The sequence below is a fragment of the Trachypithecus francoisi genome, unplaced genomic scaffold (genome assembly GCF_009764315.1).
Source record: "Trachypithecus francoisi isolate TF-2019V2 unplaced genomic scaffold, Tfra_2.0 Lachesis_group15, whole genome shotgun sequence".
Taxonomy (NCBI): Eukaryota; Metazoa; Chordata; class Mammalia; order Primates; family Cercopithecidae; genus Trachypithecus; species Trachypithecus francoisi.
The window spans coordinates 114,428,868-114,446,788 of NW_022681460.1; the positions used below are offsets into that span (position 1 = coordinate 114,428,868).

A 17,921-nucleotide genomic window follows, 5' to 3' on the forward strand; every position below is an offset into this window, starting at 1 on the left:
GACCTGGGGTACAACCAGGCTCTTCATGGCTCCCCGTGCTTGCTTTATGGTTTTTTGGTTTTGTTTTGTTTCTAGACGGAGTCTTGCTGTGTCGCCCGGGCTCGAGTGCAGTGGCGCGATCTCCGCTCACCGCAACCTCCTCCTCCTGGGTTCAAGCAATTCTCCTGCCTCAGCCTCCTGAGTGTCTGGGATTACAGGCGCCCATCACTGCGCCCAGTTAATTTTTGTATTTTTAGTAAAGACGGGGTTTCACCGTGTTGGCCAGGCTGGTCTCGAACTCCTCACTTCAGGTGATCCACCTGCCATGGCCTCCTAAAGTGCTGGGATTATAGGCATGAGCCACCACGCCCGGCCCGTGCTTCCTCTTAAGAAGGACAGTGCCACCGTCAGCCACCCTCTCTCTGTCCAGTAGTGAACCCTGCCAGGAGGCACCACAGAATCAACAGTACCTCCCTGAGGGGCTCCACTGGGGCCTCTGATCAAGGACGTGGCCTCCCAGGAAGAGAAAATGAAACAACACGAAGCTGCAGGCATGGCTCCTGTGCCCCCGACAGCAGGATGCCAGCCCCGGAACCAGGGAAGGCACGAGAACACACTGCCACACCAGCAATGCCGGGGACCCACTGGAATGGCAGAGTGCAGCTGCCAGGTGGCACCCTGAGGGAGGTCACCAGCTCCTCCTGTGCCCCCCGGTGCTGCTGCCTCTCCCCCGAGGCTACTCTTACCAAGTGACTGGCCTGCCGCCGACAGAGCCCCTACTGCACATGGCCAAGGGACCTCCCTGAACCTCCCTCACGGGCCCCCGGCCCCCCTCAGCCTCCACGTGATCAGGGCAGCCCAGGTTTGGGGACTGCAGGGCTGGCCGGCGCCCGCCCACGCACCTCGGTTGGGCCTCCAGATCTTCTCCATGCCATGCCGCATGAGCACGATGCGGGACAGCTCCGTGAAGGACTCAATGACATTGAAGTTGCACAGGGGGCTGACCTCAAAGAAGGTCATGCAGTTCTTCTCTGCATACGCACGGGCCTGCTCCGTCGGGACCTGCCGCTTGAAGGCCAGGTGCAGCCGGTTTCCAACCAAGATCCGGGGGACTCCGGGTGCATGCTGGGGGCACAGAACTCAGCAGAGGCACAAACGCAGGGCGCCACCCACCCACAGCCTCAGCAGGGCCTGCCCTCACTGTCTGGCCTATGACGGGGTGGGGGCCATGGGAAGCCCAGGCGGGCAGAGCCCAGGGCTCAGGCCCCACACTGTAGGCCCTTCCAGGTGGCCCCGTAGTTCCTGGTCTTGCTGGACTCCATGCCGGGCCGTTGCATGCACAGTGACCAGCAAGCCCAGGTGTAGGCCGTGGGACAGTGCAGGGTGCAGAGCCAGGGCCACAGGAGGGGTGGCAGGCGGGAATCCAGAGCCTACCTGGGGCCCAGGCACCTCCATCCAGTCTGCCTTCCCCGGGAGGGCGCCCCGGACCCAGGCCTACCTCATCGATCTCCTTGATCCAGCGGTCGATGCCGTCAAAGGACCAGCGGTTGGTGATGTCATACACCAGAAGGATCCCCTGCAACAGAGACTTGGGGGTCACCAGGGGTCACCGACACGCAGGGCCAGCCCAGGCCCAGGGACACTCAGGTATAGGGGTCTCGGTTCCCGGGCAGGGCCAAGGACGCTTAGTACTTGGCGGATGGGCAGATGGGCACTGCCCTCCACACAGCTGGTGCAGCCCTGCCCCCCACCTCTGCCCTCACCCGGCAAGCACTGCAGCAGGAGGGTGGGTGCCTTCCATGGTGTCACAAATGCTGCCTCCCCTCCCTCCCCTGGAGCCATCAGCCTGTGGAAGCTTCCTGGGCAGGCAGATGAGGGGTCCTGGCAGCCGGGGGACGTGCAGCTGTGGAAGCAAGTGTCCTCTCGGCCAGTCCATCAGTGAACCCTCCTGGGGGCACCTGGGACAGACCTGAGTGGGGGCATTTCTGAGTTTTCCAACCTAAAACTTGCAGAGCAGAATTCCAGTCCCTCCAGGACACTTTCTGCAAAGCTCCCCCAGCCAGGCAGAGCAGGGTTTCCACAGGGACTTTCTGCCACACCCTTAGAGACCAATTACTTGGAGCTCAGCTCTGGGCTGTTTCCACCTGCCCTAAATATCTCGGCAGTGACAGTCATGGCTCTCCAGCAGCACCGGGGAGCACACTGCTCACACTCAGTGCCCCGTTGGGCGAAACGGTCACATCACAGGCTCATCCCTCTACGCCCGCCGCTCCCCAACGTCCACTCCCACCCTATAATTCTGCAACCAGATCCAGCCAATAAGCTGGGATCCACCCGACTCCTAGGCTGACAAAACCTGCACTTAACCAAAGAGCCTATCACACAAGGGGCTGAGGCTGCAGGAAGAGGGCACTGTCCATCTGAAAAGTAGGGTTTTTAGAGCCTCTTAGAACCATCTTTTGACATCTGGAAGACTGCAGTGCAGACCTGGGTTTTTAGAGCCTCTTAGAACCATCTTTTGACATCTGGAAGACTGCAGTGCAGACCTGGGTTTTTAGAGCCTCTTAGAACCACCTTTTGACATCTGGAAGACTGCAGTGCAGCCCCCAGGTCCTGTTGAGAACAAGACCGAAATGAGTAAGCTCCTAGGGCGAAGGCCTGGCTCAGGACGGAGCGGCCGCTCAGGAAGGACACCTCTTGCTGAGGGAGACCCTTCGAGGCCAGAGATGGCCAAGTCAGTCTGGTGGGTGATAAATGGTAAGATTCAGAATAAGCAAATGCACACCCAGGGCTTAACCCTGGAGCTTGGGGCCCAGGGACAGGGGCTGGCTCATTTGCTGCTGGGGGAGGGGGAGAGACTGGGGAGTGGGCCACCAACGCACGCAACACAGCCCACCCTCCTGCATGGCAACCTCCCGCGTGGCAACCTCCGGCGTGGCAACCTCCTGTGTGGCAAGCCATGACTCGGAAGTAACTGAGGATGTGTGTCACAGCAGCGCTGATAACAACAAACCAGACACAAATTAAATGTCCAGCCTCGGAGGACAGCCGAGTAAGCGGCGGTGGAATGTACCGTGCAGATGCTGAAAACAGCAGCAGTGCATGTAGAAGCGTCCGTGCTGGCCCAGGAGAGACACGCAGCCCAGGGGAGGTGAGAACGCAGGTCCCAGCACTGTGGATGGCATTGTCTTGTTTTTTTTTGAGACAGGGTCTCACTCTGTCACCCAGGTTGGGGTTCATGCAGTGGCATGATCATGGCTCACTGTAGCCTGATATTCTGAGCTCAGTCAATCCTCCTGCCTCAGCCTCCCGAGTGGCTGGGACTACAGGTGTGAGCCACCACGCCTGGCTAAGATTTTAAAAACATTTTTTAGAGATGGGGTTTTGTTATGTTGCCCAGGCTGGTCTTGAAACCCTGGCCTCAAGTGATCCTCCTGCCTCAACTTCCTAAAGTGCTGGGATCACAGTGTGAGCCACTGTGCCCAGCCCAGCATGATTTCTTTTCTTTTTTTTTTTTTTTTTTTGAGACAGAGTCTCACTCTGTTGCCTAGGCTGGAGTACAGTGGCACAATCTCGGTTCACTGCAAGCTCTACCTCCCAGGTTCACGCCATTCTCCTGCCTCAGCCTCCCAAGTAGCTGGGACTACAGGTGCCCCCCACCACACTCGGCTAATTTTTTTTGTATTTTTTAGAAGAGATGGGGTTTCACTGTGTTAGCCAGGATGGTCTCCATCTCCTAACCTCGTGATCCGCCCGCCTCGGCCTCCCAAAGTGCTGGGATTACAGGCATGAGCCACCACGCCCGGCCCAGCATGATTTTAAAAAAATAAAAGTATAAACACACAACATATTACACTGAAGAAGTTTATATGGACATAAATGCTAAAAGGCTGGAAAGTGGGTGACTTTTTATGCTGACCTGTTTTCTGTGGCAAACACTCCTGTTCCCATGACACTGAAAACTCTAGAAAGACAGCAGAAGGTCCGCCTCCTGGGTGATGGGCTGGCTCAGGCTCCAAGTGTGCTGTGAGGCTGGGGGCCCTGGCCACCTTTCCCGGCCGCTGCCCTGAGCAGGCCCCCACTTCCTGGGATGGCCACATCTGAGGGGCAGGGGTTACGGGCAGGGGTGATGGCACAGGAGGACCCGGAGGCATACTCATGCTCCAGCACGGGTCACAGTGAGGCCACAGGGACCCAAATGACCACGGAGTGGGAAGGGAAAAGGAGACTCTTGGTGACCAGAAGCTGCCTAACAAACGGCACCCTTAGCACCCTCAGCCGCGTGTCTCGAAGGGGCAGAGCATGGGGCAAACAGACTCTTCCACCACCTTCTATTTTCTAAAAATGATAACACATGATCTGATTTTTCTTTGTTTTGAGACTGAGTCTCACTCTGTCACCCAGGCTGGAGTCAAATGGTGTGATCTCGGCTCACTGCAACCTCCGCCTCCCAGGTTCAAGCGATTCTCCTGCCTCAGCCTCCTGAGTAGCTGGGATTATAGGCGCATGCCACCACGCCTGGCTAATTTTTGTATTTTTGGTAAAGACGGGGTTTCACCATGTTGGTCAGGCTGGTCTCGAACTCCTGACCTCGTGATCCGCCCACCTTGGCCTCCCAAAGTGCAGGGATTGCAAGCGTGAGCCACCGCGCCCGGCATGATCTGATTTTTTAAAAACTAGCGACTTTGGCTGGGCGCGGTGGCTCACACCTGCAATCCCAGCACTTTGGGAGGCCAAGGTGGGCAGATATGAGGTCAAGAGAAGGAGACCATTCTGGCCAACATGGTGAAACCCCGTCTCTACTAAAAATACAAAAATTAGCTGGACGCGGTGGTGCACACCTAGTCCCAGCTACTCAGGAGGCGGAGGCAGGAGAATCGCTTGGACCCGGGAGGCGGAGCTTACAGCGAGCCGAGATCACGCCACTGCACTCCCGCCTGGGTGACAGAGGACCCCGTCTCAAAAAACCAAACAAAACAAAATGAAAAACGAGCGAGGCTCTAGGGGATGAGTCAGTGCGCGCTCTTCCCCTGCTCTACGCCCCACCAGGAGCCGCCCCGGACAGTCAGTTTCCTCCGTGTCTACAGAAGTGTCCAAGGTGCCGCTCACGCCTCGGGGCGGGGTCGAGGCTCTTGCGCTGCTCCCACCAGCACGCGCTGAGCTCAGACCCCGCCCTCCCGCCCGCTCGTTAGCTGCGCTGGCTCTTGGGTAACGTTGGCAACATACATACATCTGAGTACATTTACACTTTTTTTGTTCAACTCGACCTACACGATACATTCCCAGAAGTAGAACTGCCGGGCCTAAGAGTGGGTGCCCCTTCTGCTATCATTTTTTACTGAGCCGTAATTTACAAAGCAGAAAATACAAAGATCCGAGGTATGCACATTTTGATGATTTTGACAAACACATGCCCCTTCCATCCATGTGGCTGAAGCTCCCAAGGTACAGCCAGCCAGAGTGGAGCCCTCCTGCCTGCATCCCTGCACCCAGGCTCTGCCCAGGAGCAACTGACATGTAAAGTGGGAGCCACTGCCAAGCCGTGCCCACTCACGCCCACCTACCCATGTGCCAAGCCAGCAGCATGCGTGCTTTCTGTACCACTCTCCACATACACCCCTTCTCAGGGAAACAAATCCGTACCTCTATCCTGAAGGAGACAGGGCACTTGGCCACACCCTTCCTGGTGCTAAGCCCGCTGACCCCAAATTCTCAGCCCAACAGGACAGCACGTCCCGTCAACCACACTGCAGTTACCACACTGCAGTTACAAGGAGCCTGCCCCACCCTCCACACACCAAGGGACCTGCACTTGAGTAACTCGCTCATCCCACCAGTGGGTGGCACCCGCTTCTGAGAGGGGCCGCCTCAGATCACAGCAACACAACACGCAAACACAACCACAAAGTCTAGGAAGCCTGGCCTCTGGCGGCACGTGAAGGGCCTCGTGGGAAGAGCCATGGGCCTGCTGCTGTGAGACAACTGACAGCAGCAGGGAGTGGCCAGTGGCCTTTGCTGGTACCATCTGCAAGACCCAGGCTGTGGGGACCTGCCAGGCCTCTCCACTCTTAACAGAGGGCGGCAGAGTGACAAATCCCAGCTGGGACAGACAGTCCTTGCTAGTCTGTGTCTCATCGGGGCGGCAGGAGAAACCCTGCTGCAAACGCGGGCTCTGCACCTCGGCTGGATACACCCTCACCTCACTGCTGCTCACCAGGCAGGAGAGACACAGGACAGGGCTAGGCTCCCAGGGTGGCCCAGATGCTCAGTCACGGCAGCCAGAGGCTCAGGTGCTTCTCCCAGGGCAAGGAAGCGCCTGGCACCCTCAACCCAGGACCAACATGTGCACCTGGGTCTGTCACCTGCTCCTCTCGTGTGGAAAATGACAGCTAAGAACTTCCAGAATTAACAAGGCAAAACAAACACATAACCGGTTGTGCCAGATGCTTTGGAAAGAACAGAGATGATAACAGAGCTTGCTTTCCAGAACCTCAGCCTGGCAAACGCAGAGCTTGTGAACTGCTTTTTTTTTTTTTTAAGTTCTCATGCAGTTGAACAGAAATCACGACTGTGCTGGCCCTCATGTCCCACGGACCTCCCAGTGTGGGAGCTGGAACGCCTGCAGTGGAGCCCCATCAGGTGGAGCTGGGATGCCTGCAGTGGAGCCCGTCGGGGGGGCTGGGATGCCTGGGGTGGAGCCCGTCGGGGGGGCTGGGATGCCCGGGGTGGAGCCTGTTGGAGGGGGCGCTGGGATGCCTGGGGTGGAGCCTGTTGGAGGGGAGGCTGGGATGCCTGGGGTGGAGCCTGTTGGAGGGGAGGCTGGGATGCCTGGGGTGGAGCCTGTTGGGGGGGCTGGGATGCCCGGGGTGGAGCCTGTTGGAGGGGAGGCTGGGATGCCCGGGGTGGAGCCCGTCGGGGGGGCTGGGATGCCCAGGGTGGAGCCTGTTGGACGGGGGGCTGGGATGCCTGGGGTGGAGCCCGTCAGGGGGGCTGGGATGCCCACGGTGGAGCCTGTCGGGGGAGGTGGGATGCCCGTCAGGTTCAGCCTCCCTGCTGCCTTTTCCAGCATCTCCCCAACAACCCTTTATTGTCATCCAAGATAACCACGCCCCATATTTTTTAATACCAAAATAGTATATGTTTATTGTAGAAAAATCACGAAATACTTAAAAGCAAAAGGAAGACAAGGCGTTTTTGTAGATGTAAATCACCCACACAGCTCCTCCTTTTTTTTTTGAGATGGAGTCTCACTCTTGTCGCCCAGGCTGGAGTGCAATGGCACAATCTCAGCTCACTGCAACCTCCGCCTCCTGGGTTCAAGCAGTTCTCCTGCCTCAGCCTCCTGAGTAGCTGGGATTATAGGCGTGCGCCACCACGCCTGGCTAATTTTTGTATTTTTGGTAGAGACGGGGTTTCACCATGTTGGTCAGGCTGGTCTCGAACTCCTGACCTTGTGATCCGCCTGATCCGCCTGCGTTGGCCTCCTAAAGTGCTGGGATTACAGGCTTGAGCCACTGCGCCCGGCCCCAGCTCCTCTTTTAATAGCAAGCAGGGCCTGTGGAACACACCCTTGAACCTGCCTGTCTTCCACCTGCCAGCTCCGTGCATCACGGCCATGTCACTCCACTTCTCACAGGGATGGCACAGAGCCTGCAGGCCCTTCTGCTCCCACGAGGGAGTCGCCAACATGTCTGAGGGAACTCCCGGGACAGGGTGCTACCCATCTCGCCCCGGGGTCCTTCCCACCCCCCATCAGCAGGTAGAAGACAGCAGAGCTGACGTGGACTACACTTTAGTGTAGAAACGGAAGGAAATGAGTTTGCCGGGGAACGAAACTCCAGTGTCCGTCCCCGTCTCACCTGGGGCAGCTTCCTGCCCAGAGGGGACCCACCTGAGCCAGAAGCTGCATGGCGCAGACCTGAACCTTCGCCCCCAAAGGATCCAGATCCCAGACCCAGGCAGCCTCCCTGGGCCCACGTCGGGGGCTCCAGGCTAAGGACCTGGCCCCAGAGGGTCTCCCCTGGCTCTTCCAGAAGTCTTAGGGGCATCACAGACGGGACAGACCTGCTTGAATCCCTCTCACTGAAGCAGCAACAACAGTGGCCATGACAGGTCTGTTCACATGCGCTTTACGTCCTTCGCCTCCTTCCGGCCTCACATTCACCAGCAGATCCAGTCAGCACAAAAGCGTGCTGGGGGGCCCAGAGACAGAAACAAGGGTGGTCGAGCCGGTGCCCCCGCCACACCCGTGCACATGCCTACACATACATGGCCCCAAGTATACCCACCACGCCTGTAATCCCAGCTACTGGGGAGGCTGAGGCAGGAGAATCGCTTGAGCCCGGGACAGGGAGGCTGCAGTAAGCCGAGACTGTGCCATTGCACTCCAGCCTGGGTGACAGAGTGAGGCTGTGTCTCAAAACAAACAAACAAACAAACAAACAAACAAACAAACAAACGTGAAAATATCCTTAGAAAGAAAGAAAGTGCTTGGGGCTTTGACAGGACAACTCACATTCAGAAAGAGTCAGGAGAAACACCTTTGGAAAAGCAATAGGAAGAGTGCTGCTGGACTCACCTGGGCGCCTCTGGAGTAGGACCTGAAGATGGTGCAGAACCGGCCCTGGCCCGACGTGTCCCTGAAACACACAGGGAGGGGAGGGGCTGGGACGGGGGTCACACAGCCTTAGCGCCTGCACTGTGGTCCCCAGGGGAGGCTCACCTCCTGCCCTCCTCTGCGGACCCCCCTGGATGTCCTGAGGGCAGCGGGGTGGCCAGGACAGGTGCCAATGGGGCTGTGCTAAGAGACTTTGTCTGCACAGGTCACAGCAGCCTGGCGCCGTGCTGCTGAGTCAAGCAGGCAGCAGAAGGTCCCCGCCCACCTGGTGAGTGAGCCTGGGAGCTCCAGGAGACTGTCCTGCCAGGCTGGGGAACCCCAACCCTGTGGACACTGACATCTCATCAACACTGACATTCTGGCAAATGCTTTTGTTTTGAGACGGAGTCTCTCGTTCTGTCACCCAGGCTGGAGTGCAGTGGTGCGATCTCAGCTCACTACAACCTCTGCCTCCTGGGTTCAAGTGATTCTCCTGCCTCAGCCTCCTAAGTGGCTGGGACTACAGGTGCCTGCCACCACACCTGGCTAATTTTTGTATTTTTGGTAGAGACAGGGTTTCACCATGTTGGCCAGGCTGGTCTCCAACTCCTGACCTCAGGTGATGCACCCGCCTCGGCCTCCCAAAGTGCTAGGGTTATAGGCATAAGCCAGTACACCTGGCCAATTTTTATTTTTTAGTTTTTTTGAGACAGAGTCTTGCTCTGTCACCCAGGCTGGAGTACAATGGTGTGATTTCAGCTCACTGCAAGCTCCGCCTTCTGGGTTCGTGCCATTCTCCTGCCTCAGTCTACCGAGTAGCTGGGACTACAGGCGCCGGCCACCACGCCCGACTAACTTTTTGCTTTTGTCTTTTTTTTTTTGAGACGGAGTCTCGCTCTGTCGCCCAGGCTGGAGTGCAGTGGCGCGATCTCGGCTCACTGCAAGCTCCGCCTCCCGGGTTCATGCCATTCTCTCGCCTCAGCCTCCGAGTAGCTGGGACAACAGGCGCCCGCCACCACGCCCGGCTAATTTTTTGTATTTTTAGTAGAGACGGGGTTTCACCGGTTAGCCAGGATGGTTTCGATCTCCTGACCTCGTGATCTGCCCGCCTCGGCCTCCCAAAGTGCTGGGATTACAGGCTTGAGCCACAGCGCCCGGCAACTTTTTGTATTTTTAGTGGAGACGGGGTTTCACCGTGTTAGCCAGGATGGTCTCGATCTGACCTTGTGATCCACCCACCTGGGCCTCCCAAAGTGCTGGGATTACAGGCGTGAGCCTCCGCGCCCAGCCCAATTTTTGTATTTTTGGTAGAGATGGGGTTTCACCATGTTGGCCAGGTTGGTCCCGGACTCCTGACCTCAGGTGATCCACCCTCCTCGGCCCCCACAGTGCTGGGATGACAGGCTGAGCCGCCGCCCGGCTGGGAAATGCTCTTTAAGGTGAAGCCGGCAGAAGCGGGAGGGAAGGGCCACAGCCACCATGGAATCAGGTCTTCTGGGGCTGAAGGGAAGCTGGGATCTCTCGGGACACAGTGCCCCAGACTGTTTACCTCTCGGAGCAAAACCCATTCTGTGTTCACACAGGGGCTGTGAGGGGCTCCCCCACGTGAAATGTGCACAGGACGTTTTCCTGCTCCTCTGAAGGTTCTGTTCTCGCAGTGGCATTCGTGTCCCCAGCCAGGAACTGAAGTGCCGCAGCCCCGACTCACCAGAGCTCCAGCTTCACGCGCCGGCCGTCCAGCAGGATGGTGGTGGTCTTGTAGTCAATCCCTGCGAGGAAGCACAGGGCGCTCAGGGGACGCACCACTCAGAGCAAGCGCCCGCCAGACCAGCCTCGGCCACCAGCCACCCACGGCCGAGCCCCACGAGGAGGAAGTGAACAAGCAGCTCCCCCACACTCAGTCAGTGGGGCAGGGGGCAATCTCGGGGCTCCGGCCCAGTAACCCAGGCCTGCCCACTTCTGCACACGGGCCACGGGCAGGGCAGGGCAGGAGGGTGGTCAGAACAGAGTCAGGCCATCGGGCCCCACAGCCCAGCAGGCCAGCCTCTTCGTGGGCACGGCTTGCCCGGTACAGGGCCTCCCTCTGTGGGCTGCACTGGGTGCAAGGCACAGGGCCTCTCCCTCAGAGGGCACTGGGCAAAGGCAGGGTGTGGACTCCAGCGCGCCTGGAGAAAGGGCAGTGCCTTATTTCCACCCTGACCTACTTAGTATGCATTTTGAGGTTGAATTCTCGAAGGTGAATGTATTTCCAAGTCTTGGCTTGCTGCAGCCCAGGAACCAACAAGTTTGGTGTTAGGGAGGGCCAAGCAAGTTTAAAATGCTGCTTCAGGCCGGGCGCGGTGGCTCACACCCGTAATCCCAGTACTTTGGGAGGCCGAAGTAGGCGGATCATGAGATCAGGAGTTTGAGAGCAGCCTGGCCAACATAGTGAAACTCAGTCTCTACTAAAAATACAAAAAATTAGTTGGGCATGGTGGCGGGTGCCTTTAATCCCAGCTACTTGAGAGGCTGAAGCAGGAGAATCACTTGAAGCTGGGAGGCAGAGCTTGCAGTGAGACGAGATCACGCCATTGCACTCTCGCCCGTGCGACAGAGCTCAATAAATCAATCAATCAATCAATCAATAAAATGCTGCTTCTCCGGACTGACCTCAGCCAGCCACCAGCCTGCGTGCCACATTTGTTTTGTTTTTGGAGACGGAGTCTCACTCTGTCACCCAGGCTGGAGTGCAGTGGCCGGATCTCCACTCACTGAAAGCTCCGCCTCCCGGGTTCACACCATTCTCCTGCCTCAGCCTCCCGAGTAGCTGGGACTACAGGCGCCCGCCACCTCGCCTGGCTAGTTTTTTTGTATTTTTAATAGGGACAGGGTTTCACCACGTTAGCCAGGAGGATCTCGATCTCCTGACCTCGTGATCTGCCCGCCTTGGCTTCCCAAAGTGCTGGGATACAGGCATGGGCCACCGTGACCAGCGTTTTTTTTGTTGTTTTTTGTTTTGTGTTGTTTTGTTTTTTGAGACGGAGTTTCGTTCTGTTGCCCAGGCTGGAGTGCAGTGGCACGATCTCGGCTCACTACAACCTCCACCTCCTGGGTTCAAGCGATTCTCCCACTCAGCCTCCCAAGTAGCTGGGACTACAAGTGCCTCTCACCACGGCCAGCTACTTTTTGTAATTTTAGTAGAGATGGTTTCACCATGTTGGCCAGGCTGGTCACAAATTCCTGACTTTAGGTGATCCACCTGCCTCAGCCTCCCAAAGTACTGGGATTACAGGCGTGAGCCACTGCGCCCGGCCACATCACATCATTACTTTTTTTTTTTTTTTTTTTTTTTTTGAGGCGGAGTCTCGCTCTGTCGCCGGGACTGGAGTGCAGTGGCCAGATCTCAGCTCACTGCAAGCTCCGCCTCCCGGGTTTATGCCATTCTCCTGCCTCAGCCTCCCGAGTAGCTGGGACTACAGGCGCCCGCCACCTCGCCCGGCTAGTTTTTTTTTTGTATTTTTAGTAGAGACGGGGTTTCACCGTGTTAGCCAGGATGGTCTCGATCTCCTGACCTTGTGATCCGCCCGTCTCGCCTCCCAAAGTGCTGGGATTACAGGCTTGAGCCACCGCGCCCGGCCACATCATTACTTTTTATTTCCTTACAGTTCTATGGGAAAAGGTCAGTCCAAGACAAATCAAAAAGAACAGACGGTTCTGGACACTTCACGCAGGCACAACATCTTAAACAGGCTCTGGGTCCTCTGGAAACTTTCCAGAAGCTTCTACCTTTAGGGCTCAGCCCCTTCCCCCACCTTAGAAACATCATTCATGTTTTGTCTTTTCATGACACTTTCTCCAAGGGGCTTAGAAACGGGCACTTTTTAAACATCAGTGACGCCCTCCCACAGCGTGCGCCTGCACAGTGTGCCTGTGTGTCTGTGCCCATCTGTCTCTCCGTGTGGGCCCGACCCCTGCAAGCCGACCCCGCGGGTCACTTTGCCTACTGCACCCTTCTTCAGGCATCAGCGCTTCCGCCCACGCCATCCTTCTGCCTGACCACCGCCTAATGCCTATCAAAGGCTGTTCTCACGCATCGAAGGACACCATCGACAGAGAGAAATGCAACCCAGAGATGGGGGGAAATGTCTGCAGATCACGGTCTCCTAGGGACTGATCTCCAGACTCTGCAGATGACTCCAACTCAACAACAGAAAACCAAACGTCCTGATTTTAGGATGGACGGACAGTCTCTCTCAGGTCCTTGTTTCCAGGACAAGAAGGAACAATGGTTGTGCCAAAAGGGCCATAGCTGTGAGCGGCCCATCACTGCAGGAGCCGTACCCAATGTGTACCCAGGGACAACGTCATTAAGTGTTCTCCATCGGGATGCGGCGGAGTTACGCAGTTCACCATCAGGATGCGGCAGAGTTAGGCAGCTCACCATCGGGATGCGGTGGAGTTTAACATCAGGATGTGGTAGAGGTCACAGCCCTTGGAGACATTCTGGAAGCATCTGCACCGACTGTGTGCTTCCTGAGCTGCGTGCAAAGCTGCGTCACTGCCCCAGTGGTGCCCTTCACGGCGAGCCAGTCAGGAATCCCGCTCAAGTCCAGCGCCATGCATGTCACCCAAGTCTAGACCTGGGTGCTGCCCACAACCCCAACCAAGGCCCCAAGACCATGCACTCCACCTGGGTCTAGACCTGGGTGCTGCCCACGACTTCCACTAAGGCCCACATAAGAAGCTGAGTCCTTAAGGACTAAAGAAAAACTATCCTCTGCGGAAAAAATATGGAAATTACACTTTAAAAAAAGGGCAAAGGACTTGAATAGACACTTCTCCAAAGAAGATAAACCAACGGCCAAGAAGCAGTGAAAAGGCAATTCCACATCATCGTCCAGCAGAGAAACACATGCAAGCCACCCCCACACCACGTCCCAGTCGCACGGCAAAGGGCAGCAAGTGCCGGCCGGCGTGGGGAAGCCAGGCCCTTCACCCAGTGAGTGTGCTGCGTGCTGCTGCACCGTGCTCCTGATTCTAAAGGCGAGGGCAGCTGTCCTGTGCTCACTCACAAGTGAAACAACACTCTTCAGGGAGGAACCGCACTCAGGCCGTCCACACCCTTCCCACACCTCCCTCCTCCCACAGTTCTGTCAAGCAGGACACATGGACGGAGGGGCCTTGGTCCTTTCGGTCCTGGCTGCTGCAGCCCCCACAAGGCTGACCTGAAAGGCTAAGATTGGACACCACGATTGCAACAAAGGCCATGGCTGCTCCTCCTTGACAGTTACCTCCATGTGTCAATTTGGCCAAGCAGGCGGGCACCAGCAACACCCACAGGACGGGTGCCGATGGCCCGGGGACTCCCCTAGGCCACCCCTAGATGGCGCCATGGCCCAGGACTGCCAGGAGCCATAGCTGCCACGAAGGGGCAGGGGTGCCGGGCAAAGCCTGGGGACCATGTCAGCCACTCACAGAGGCCGGGGCCTCTAGAGCGCTGCGCTCTTGGATCAGAGGCGGCTCCGGGATGCTCCTCCCACTGGGTGTCTGCTGTGGGCACCCGTGGGACCTCCTGACCTGCTGACCTCCCACCCACCCCGCAGGCACCACACCTGGCTGCCCACACTGCGCGTCAGAACAGGATTCTCAGCAACACTGGGGAGAAAAAGTTCAAGAAGACTATGAAACAACGTCCCCATGGATACCATTTAGACACAAACAGCGGCCTGTTCTCTAGGCACAGTCAACTGAGTGTCTTGTTCCTGGCAAGCCACAGCCACTGACCACACAGAGCCCTCCTGGCTCCAGGATGTGGCTCTGGAAAAGGTCTGGACTCTCAGAAGAGGGACAGGTGTCAGGATCCTGGGGAGGGGGTCCTTGGCCTGGAAGGTCTCAATTATCCAGGCAGGGTCAGGGCAGGCGGGTGATGGAGCAGGGCAGGGCGGGGAAGTAGGAGGAGCGCCTGGAGGCACAGAGCAGTGGCCTGGGAGAGGCCTGGAGCCCGTGCTGGGGGACAGCGCAGGGGCAGGGGCAGTGGGCTTCGGCTGCAGAGCTCAACACCAACCCATGAGGGGTCCCCGGTATTAGCTGTGACATGTTCTCTTGGTGTGCTGCTCACTTTTACCTCCTGGTGAAATGTCTTTTCAAAAATAAGCTAAGCGAACACCCGGTTCAGTGAAAAGGCAAGAGTGCCAGTGAGGGTCAGCTGCTCCCTGCAGGTCCACTGAGGCCTCATGCGGCACCAGCAACTCCTGCCACCCTCCCTCCTGCTCTCCTCTTCATCCGCTGGGCGCCGCAGGCCTTGCTCACCACCTCAGGTTTACTGTTCCCAACAAACCTCTCACTCATCTAGCCCCAGCCAGGCACTGCCTCTAGGCCGACTGAACACAACCCCATGAGACACACAGCAGCGTCCTGGTCAGCCACGTGGGAGAGCTGGCTCCCCCGGGACAGGTGCTCTGACCGCAGGGGACACTGAGGAAGGGAGGAACACCTGTCCTGCCACCAGAGCAAAGCCACCAGCACCTGGGCTGCTGGTTCTGCACGGGGTGCCACGTCCCCAGCAGTTACAGGAGACCAAGTTCCAGCAAGCGGACTCCCAGCCAGGCTGCTGTGAAGCCCAAGCCCCCAGGCCGGTGCTGTTCACGTCCCCACCCTCCTGTGGGACCCATTCTGTTTTCTAAAAGCTTTTAAGGCATTTTCTTTGCCCACATTGTTCTGGGTGGTCTTTTTTGTATTCTGAGGCCCTTGCAGTCTGGAGACACATCCTGACGTGCCTCAGTTCCCCCACAGAGGCTCCCGCCCTCCATCCTGAGCCGCGCCAGCCAGGGTAACCACTGCAGGGATCGCCCAGTTGTTTTTTAATTTCTTTTGGTTCTATTTTCTGGGAGATGTCCTCAACTTTCTTTTCTGCCCTTTTATGGCTTTTTAAAAATATGCTGCTTATTTATAATTTCTATTTTTTTTTTTTTTTTTTTTTTTTGAGACAGAGTCTCGCTCGGCCTCCCAGGCTGGAGTGCAGTGGCCGGATCTCAGCTCACTGCAAGCTCCGCCTCCCGGGTTCACGCCATTCTCCTGCCTCAGCCTCCCGAGTGGCTGGGACTACAGGGGCCCGCCACCTCGCCCGGCTAGTTTTTTGTATTTTTTAGTAGAGACGGGGTTTCACCGTGTTAGCCAGGATGGTCTCGATCTCCTGACCTCGTGATCCGCCCGTCTCGGCCTCCCAAAGTGCTGGGATTACAGGCTTGAGCCACCGCGCCCGGCCTCTATTTATAATTTCTAAAAGCTCCTTCCGGTGCTCTGAGCAATTCCCCTCTGGCAGCGTCCGGCTCTTCATTGTTGGATGCGGCATCTCTGACGACGCCATTGGTACGATGTTCTTCCCTGAGCTCTTTTCCTGCCTGTCTGGGTCTTTCCTCACATTCTGGGGACCCTCAAGGACAGACCCTAAGTAGCCACCAGGAAGCTGGTGACTCTGGCTTCTAAGTTGGGGCTCCCGGCAACGTCTGGAGGCTGCTGCTTTTGGGCTGACGGTTATCCTGCCATTATCCTGCCACGGGCTCCCATCTGCACGCCAGTGGGACTGGGTTTCCAGGTAAGGAGGCTTGCTCAGCCCACCAGATCCCCACCACCCTGTCCCCCGCCACCCCATCCCCCACCATGCCCACTGGCGTCTGGTGTCCACGACTCAATTTTCCCAGAGAATAAATCTCCTGTGCTTGCTGCTGGGAACCACACCAGGCACTGCCTGACCTCCCCGTCCCCTCACGTGGCATTGAGAGGGGGCTCCCATGGCCCCTCACTCAGCCATGGCAGCACCCCTGTTCCCAAACAGTCAAACCTCTCTGACCTCATCAGTCCACGCTTTTATTTTTTGAGAAGGGGTCTCATTCTGTCACCCAGTTTGGAGTGCAGTGGTGTGATCAAGGCTCACCGCAGCCTCCAACTCCTGGGCTCATGTGCTCCTCACACCTCAGCCTCCTGAGTAGCTGGGACTACAGGTGTCCACCACCACACCTGGCTAATTTTGTATCTTTTTTTTTGTTTTGTTTTTTGTTTTTTGTTTTTGTTTTTTTTTAAATTTTGTATCTTTTGTAGAGTCAGGGGTTTCACTATGTTGCCCAGGCTGGTCTTGAGCTCCTGGGTTCAAGCAATCTGCCTACCTTGACCTCCCAAAGGGCTGGGATGACAGGTATGACCTGCCACACAATTGTGGTGCAATCTCGGCTCATGGCAACCTCCACCGCCTGGGTTCAAGTGATTCTTGTGCCTCTGCCTCCCAAGTAGTGGAGACTACAGGTGCCCGCCACCGCGCCCAGCTATTTTTTTTGTATCTTTAGTAGAGATGGGGTTTCACCATGTTGGCTAGGCTGGTCTCGAACCCCTGACCTCAAGTGATCCACCTGCCTCAGCCTCCCAAAGCGCTGGGATTACAGGCGTGAGCCACCATGGCCAGCCGAGTTTCATTCTTTTCAGGATGGTAAAGGGAATGCCACAACCATTTGTCTAGAAGGGTCCTGATGGGACTGAGGGCCACGGATTGGCAGCCTGAAGCCAGCATCCTGGACCTCCCAGGCTTGGCCTCTGCATTGCCGGTCCCGGCGCCCAGCCCTTTGGGGTCAGGCAAGGACAGAGGACCAGATGGGAGCTGAGCTCAGGGAACAGAGGACCACCAGGTGGGAGCTGAGCTCAGGGGACAGAGAATCAGGTGGGAGTTGAGCTCAGGGGACAGAGGACCAGGTGGGAGCTGAGCTCAGGGGACAGAGGACCAGGTGGGAGCTGAGCTCAGGGGACAGAGGGCCACGTGGGAGCTGAGCTCAGGGAACAGAGGGCCAGGTGGGAGCTGAGCAGGCTCACCGGACAGAGGACCAGTTGGGAGCTGAGCTCAGGGGACAGAGGACCAGTGGGAGCTGAGCTCAGGGGACAGAGGACCAGGTGGAGCTGAGCAGGCTCAGGGGACAGAGGGCCAGGTGGGAGCTGAGCAGACTCAGGGGACAGAGGGCCAGGTGGGAGCTGAGCAGACTCAGGGGACAGAGGGCCAGGTGGGAGCTGAGCTCAGGGGACAGAGGGCCAGGTGGGAGCTGAGCTCAGGGGACAGAGGACCAGGTGGGAGCTGAACTCAGGGGACAGAGGGCCAGGTGGGAGCTGAGCTCAGGGGACAGAGGACCAGGTGGGAGCTGAGCTCAGGGGACAGAGGGCCAGGTGGGAGCTGAGCTCAGGGCACGGAGGGCCAGGTGGGAGCTGAGCTCAGGGCACGGAGGGCCAGGTGGGAGCTGAGTTCAGGGCACGGAGGGCCAGGTGGGAGCTGAGCTCAGGGCACGGAGGGCCAGGTGGGAGCTGAGCTCAGGGAACGGAGGGCCAGGTGGGA

At 57.5% G+C, this 17,921-nt stretch overlaps 1 protein-coding gene across 3 annotated transcripts in view; it reads right to left on the reverse strand.

The window, feature by feature from the left end:
* The window catches only part of RAB40C (RAB40C, member RAS oncogene family), a 42,536-nt gene that overhangs the window by 2,443 nt on the left and 22,172 nt on the right, over positions 1-17,921 (reverse strand). For 2 of the 3 annotated variants that reach the window (XM_033236390.1, XM_033236389.1), the window contains exons 3-6: positions 10,284-10,344; positions 8,558-8,618; positions 1,478-1,555; positions 882-1,104 (exon numbers count right to left, since the gene is read on the reverse strand). In XM_033236390.1, the coding sequence (XP_033092281.1) occupies positions 882-1,104; positions 1,478-1,555; positions 8,558-8,618; positions 10,284-10,344 (423 nt within the window). Of the gene's footprint in view, positions 1-232; positions 419-881; positions 1,556-8,557; positions 8,619-10,283; positions 10,345-17,921 lie in introns of those variants that run through there. The other variant, XR_004443095.1, reaches the window with a different exon arrangement.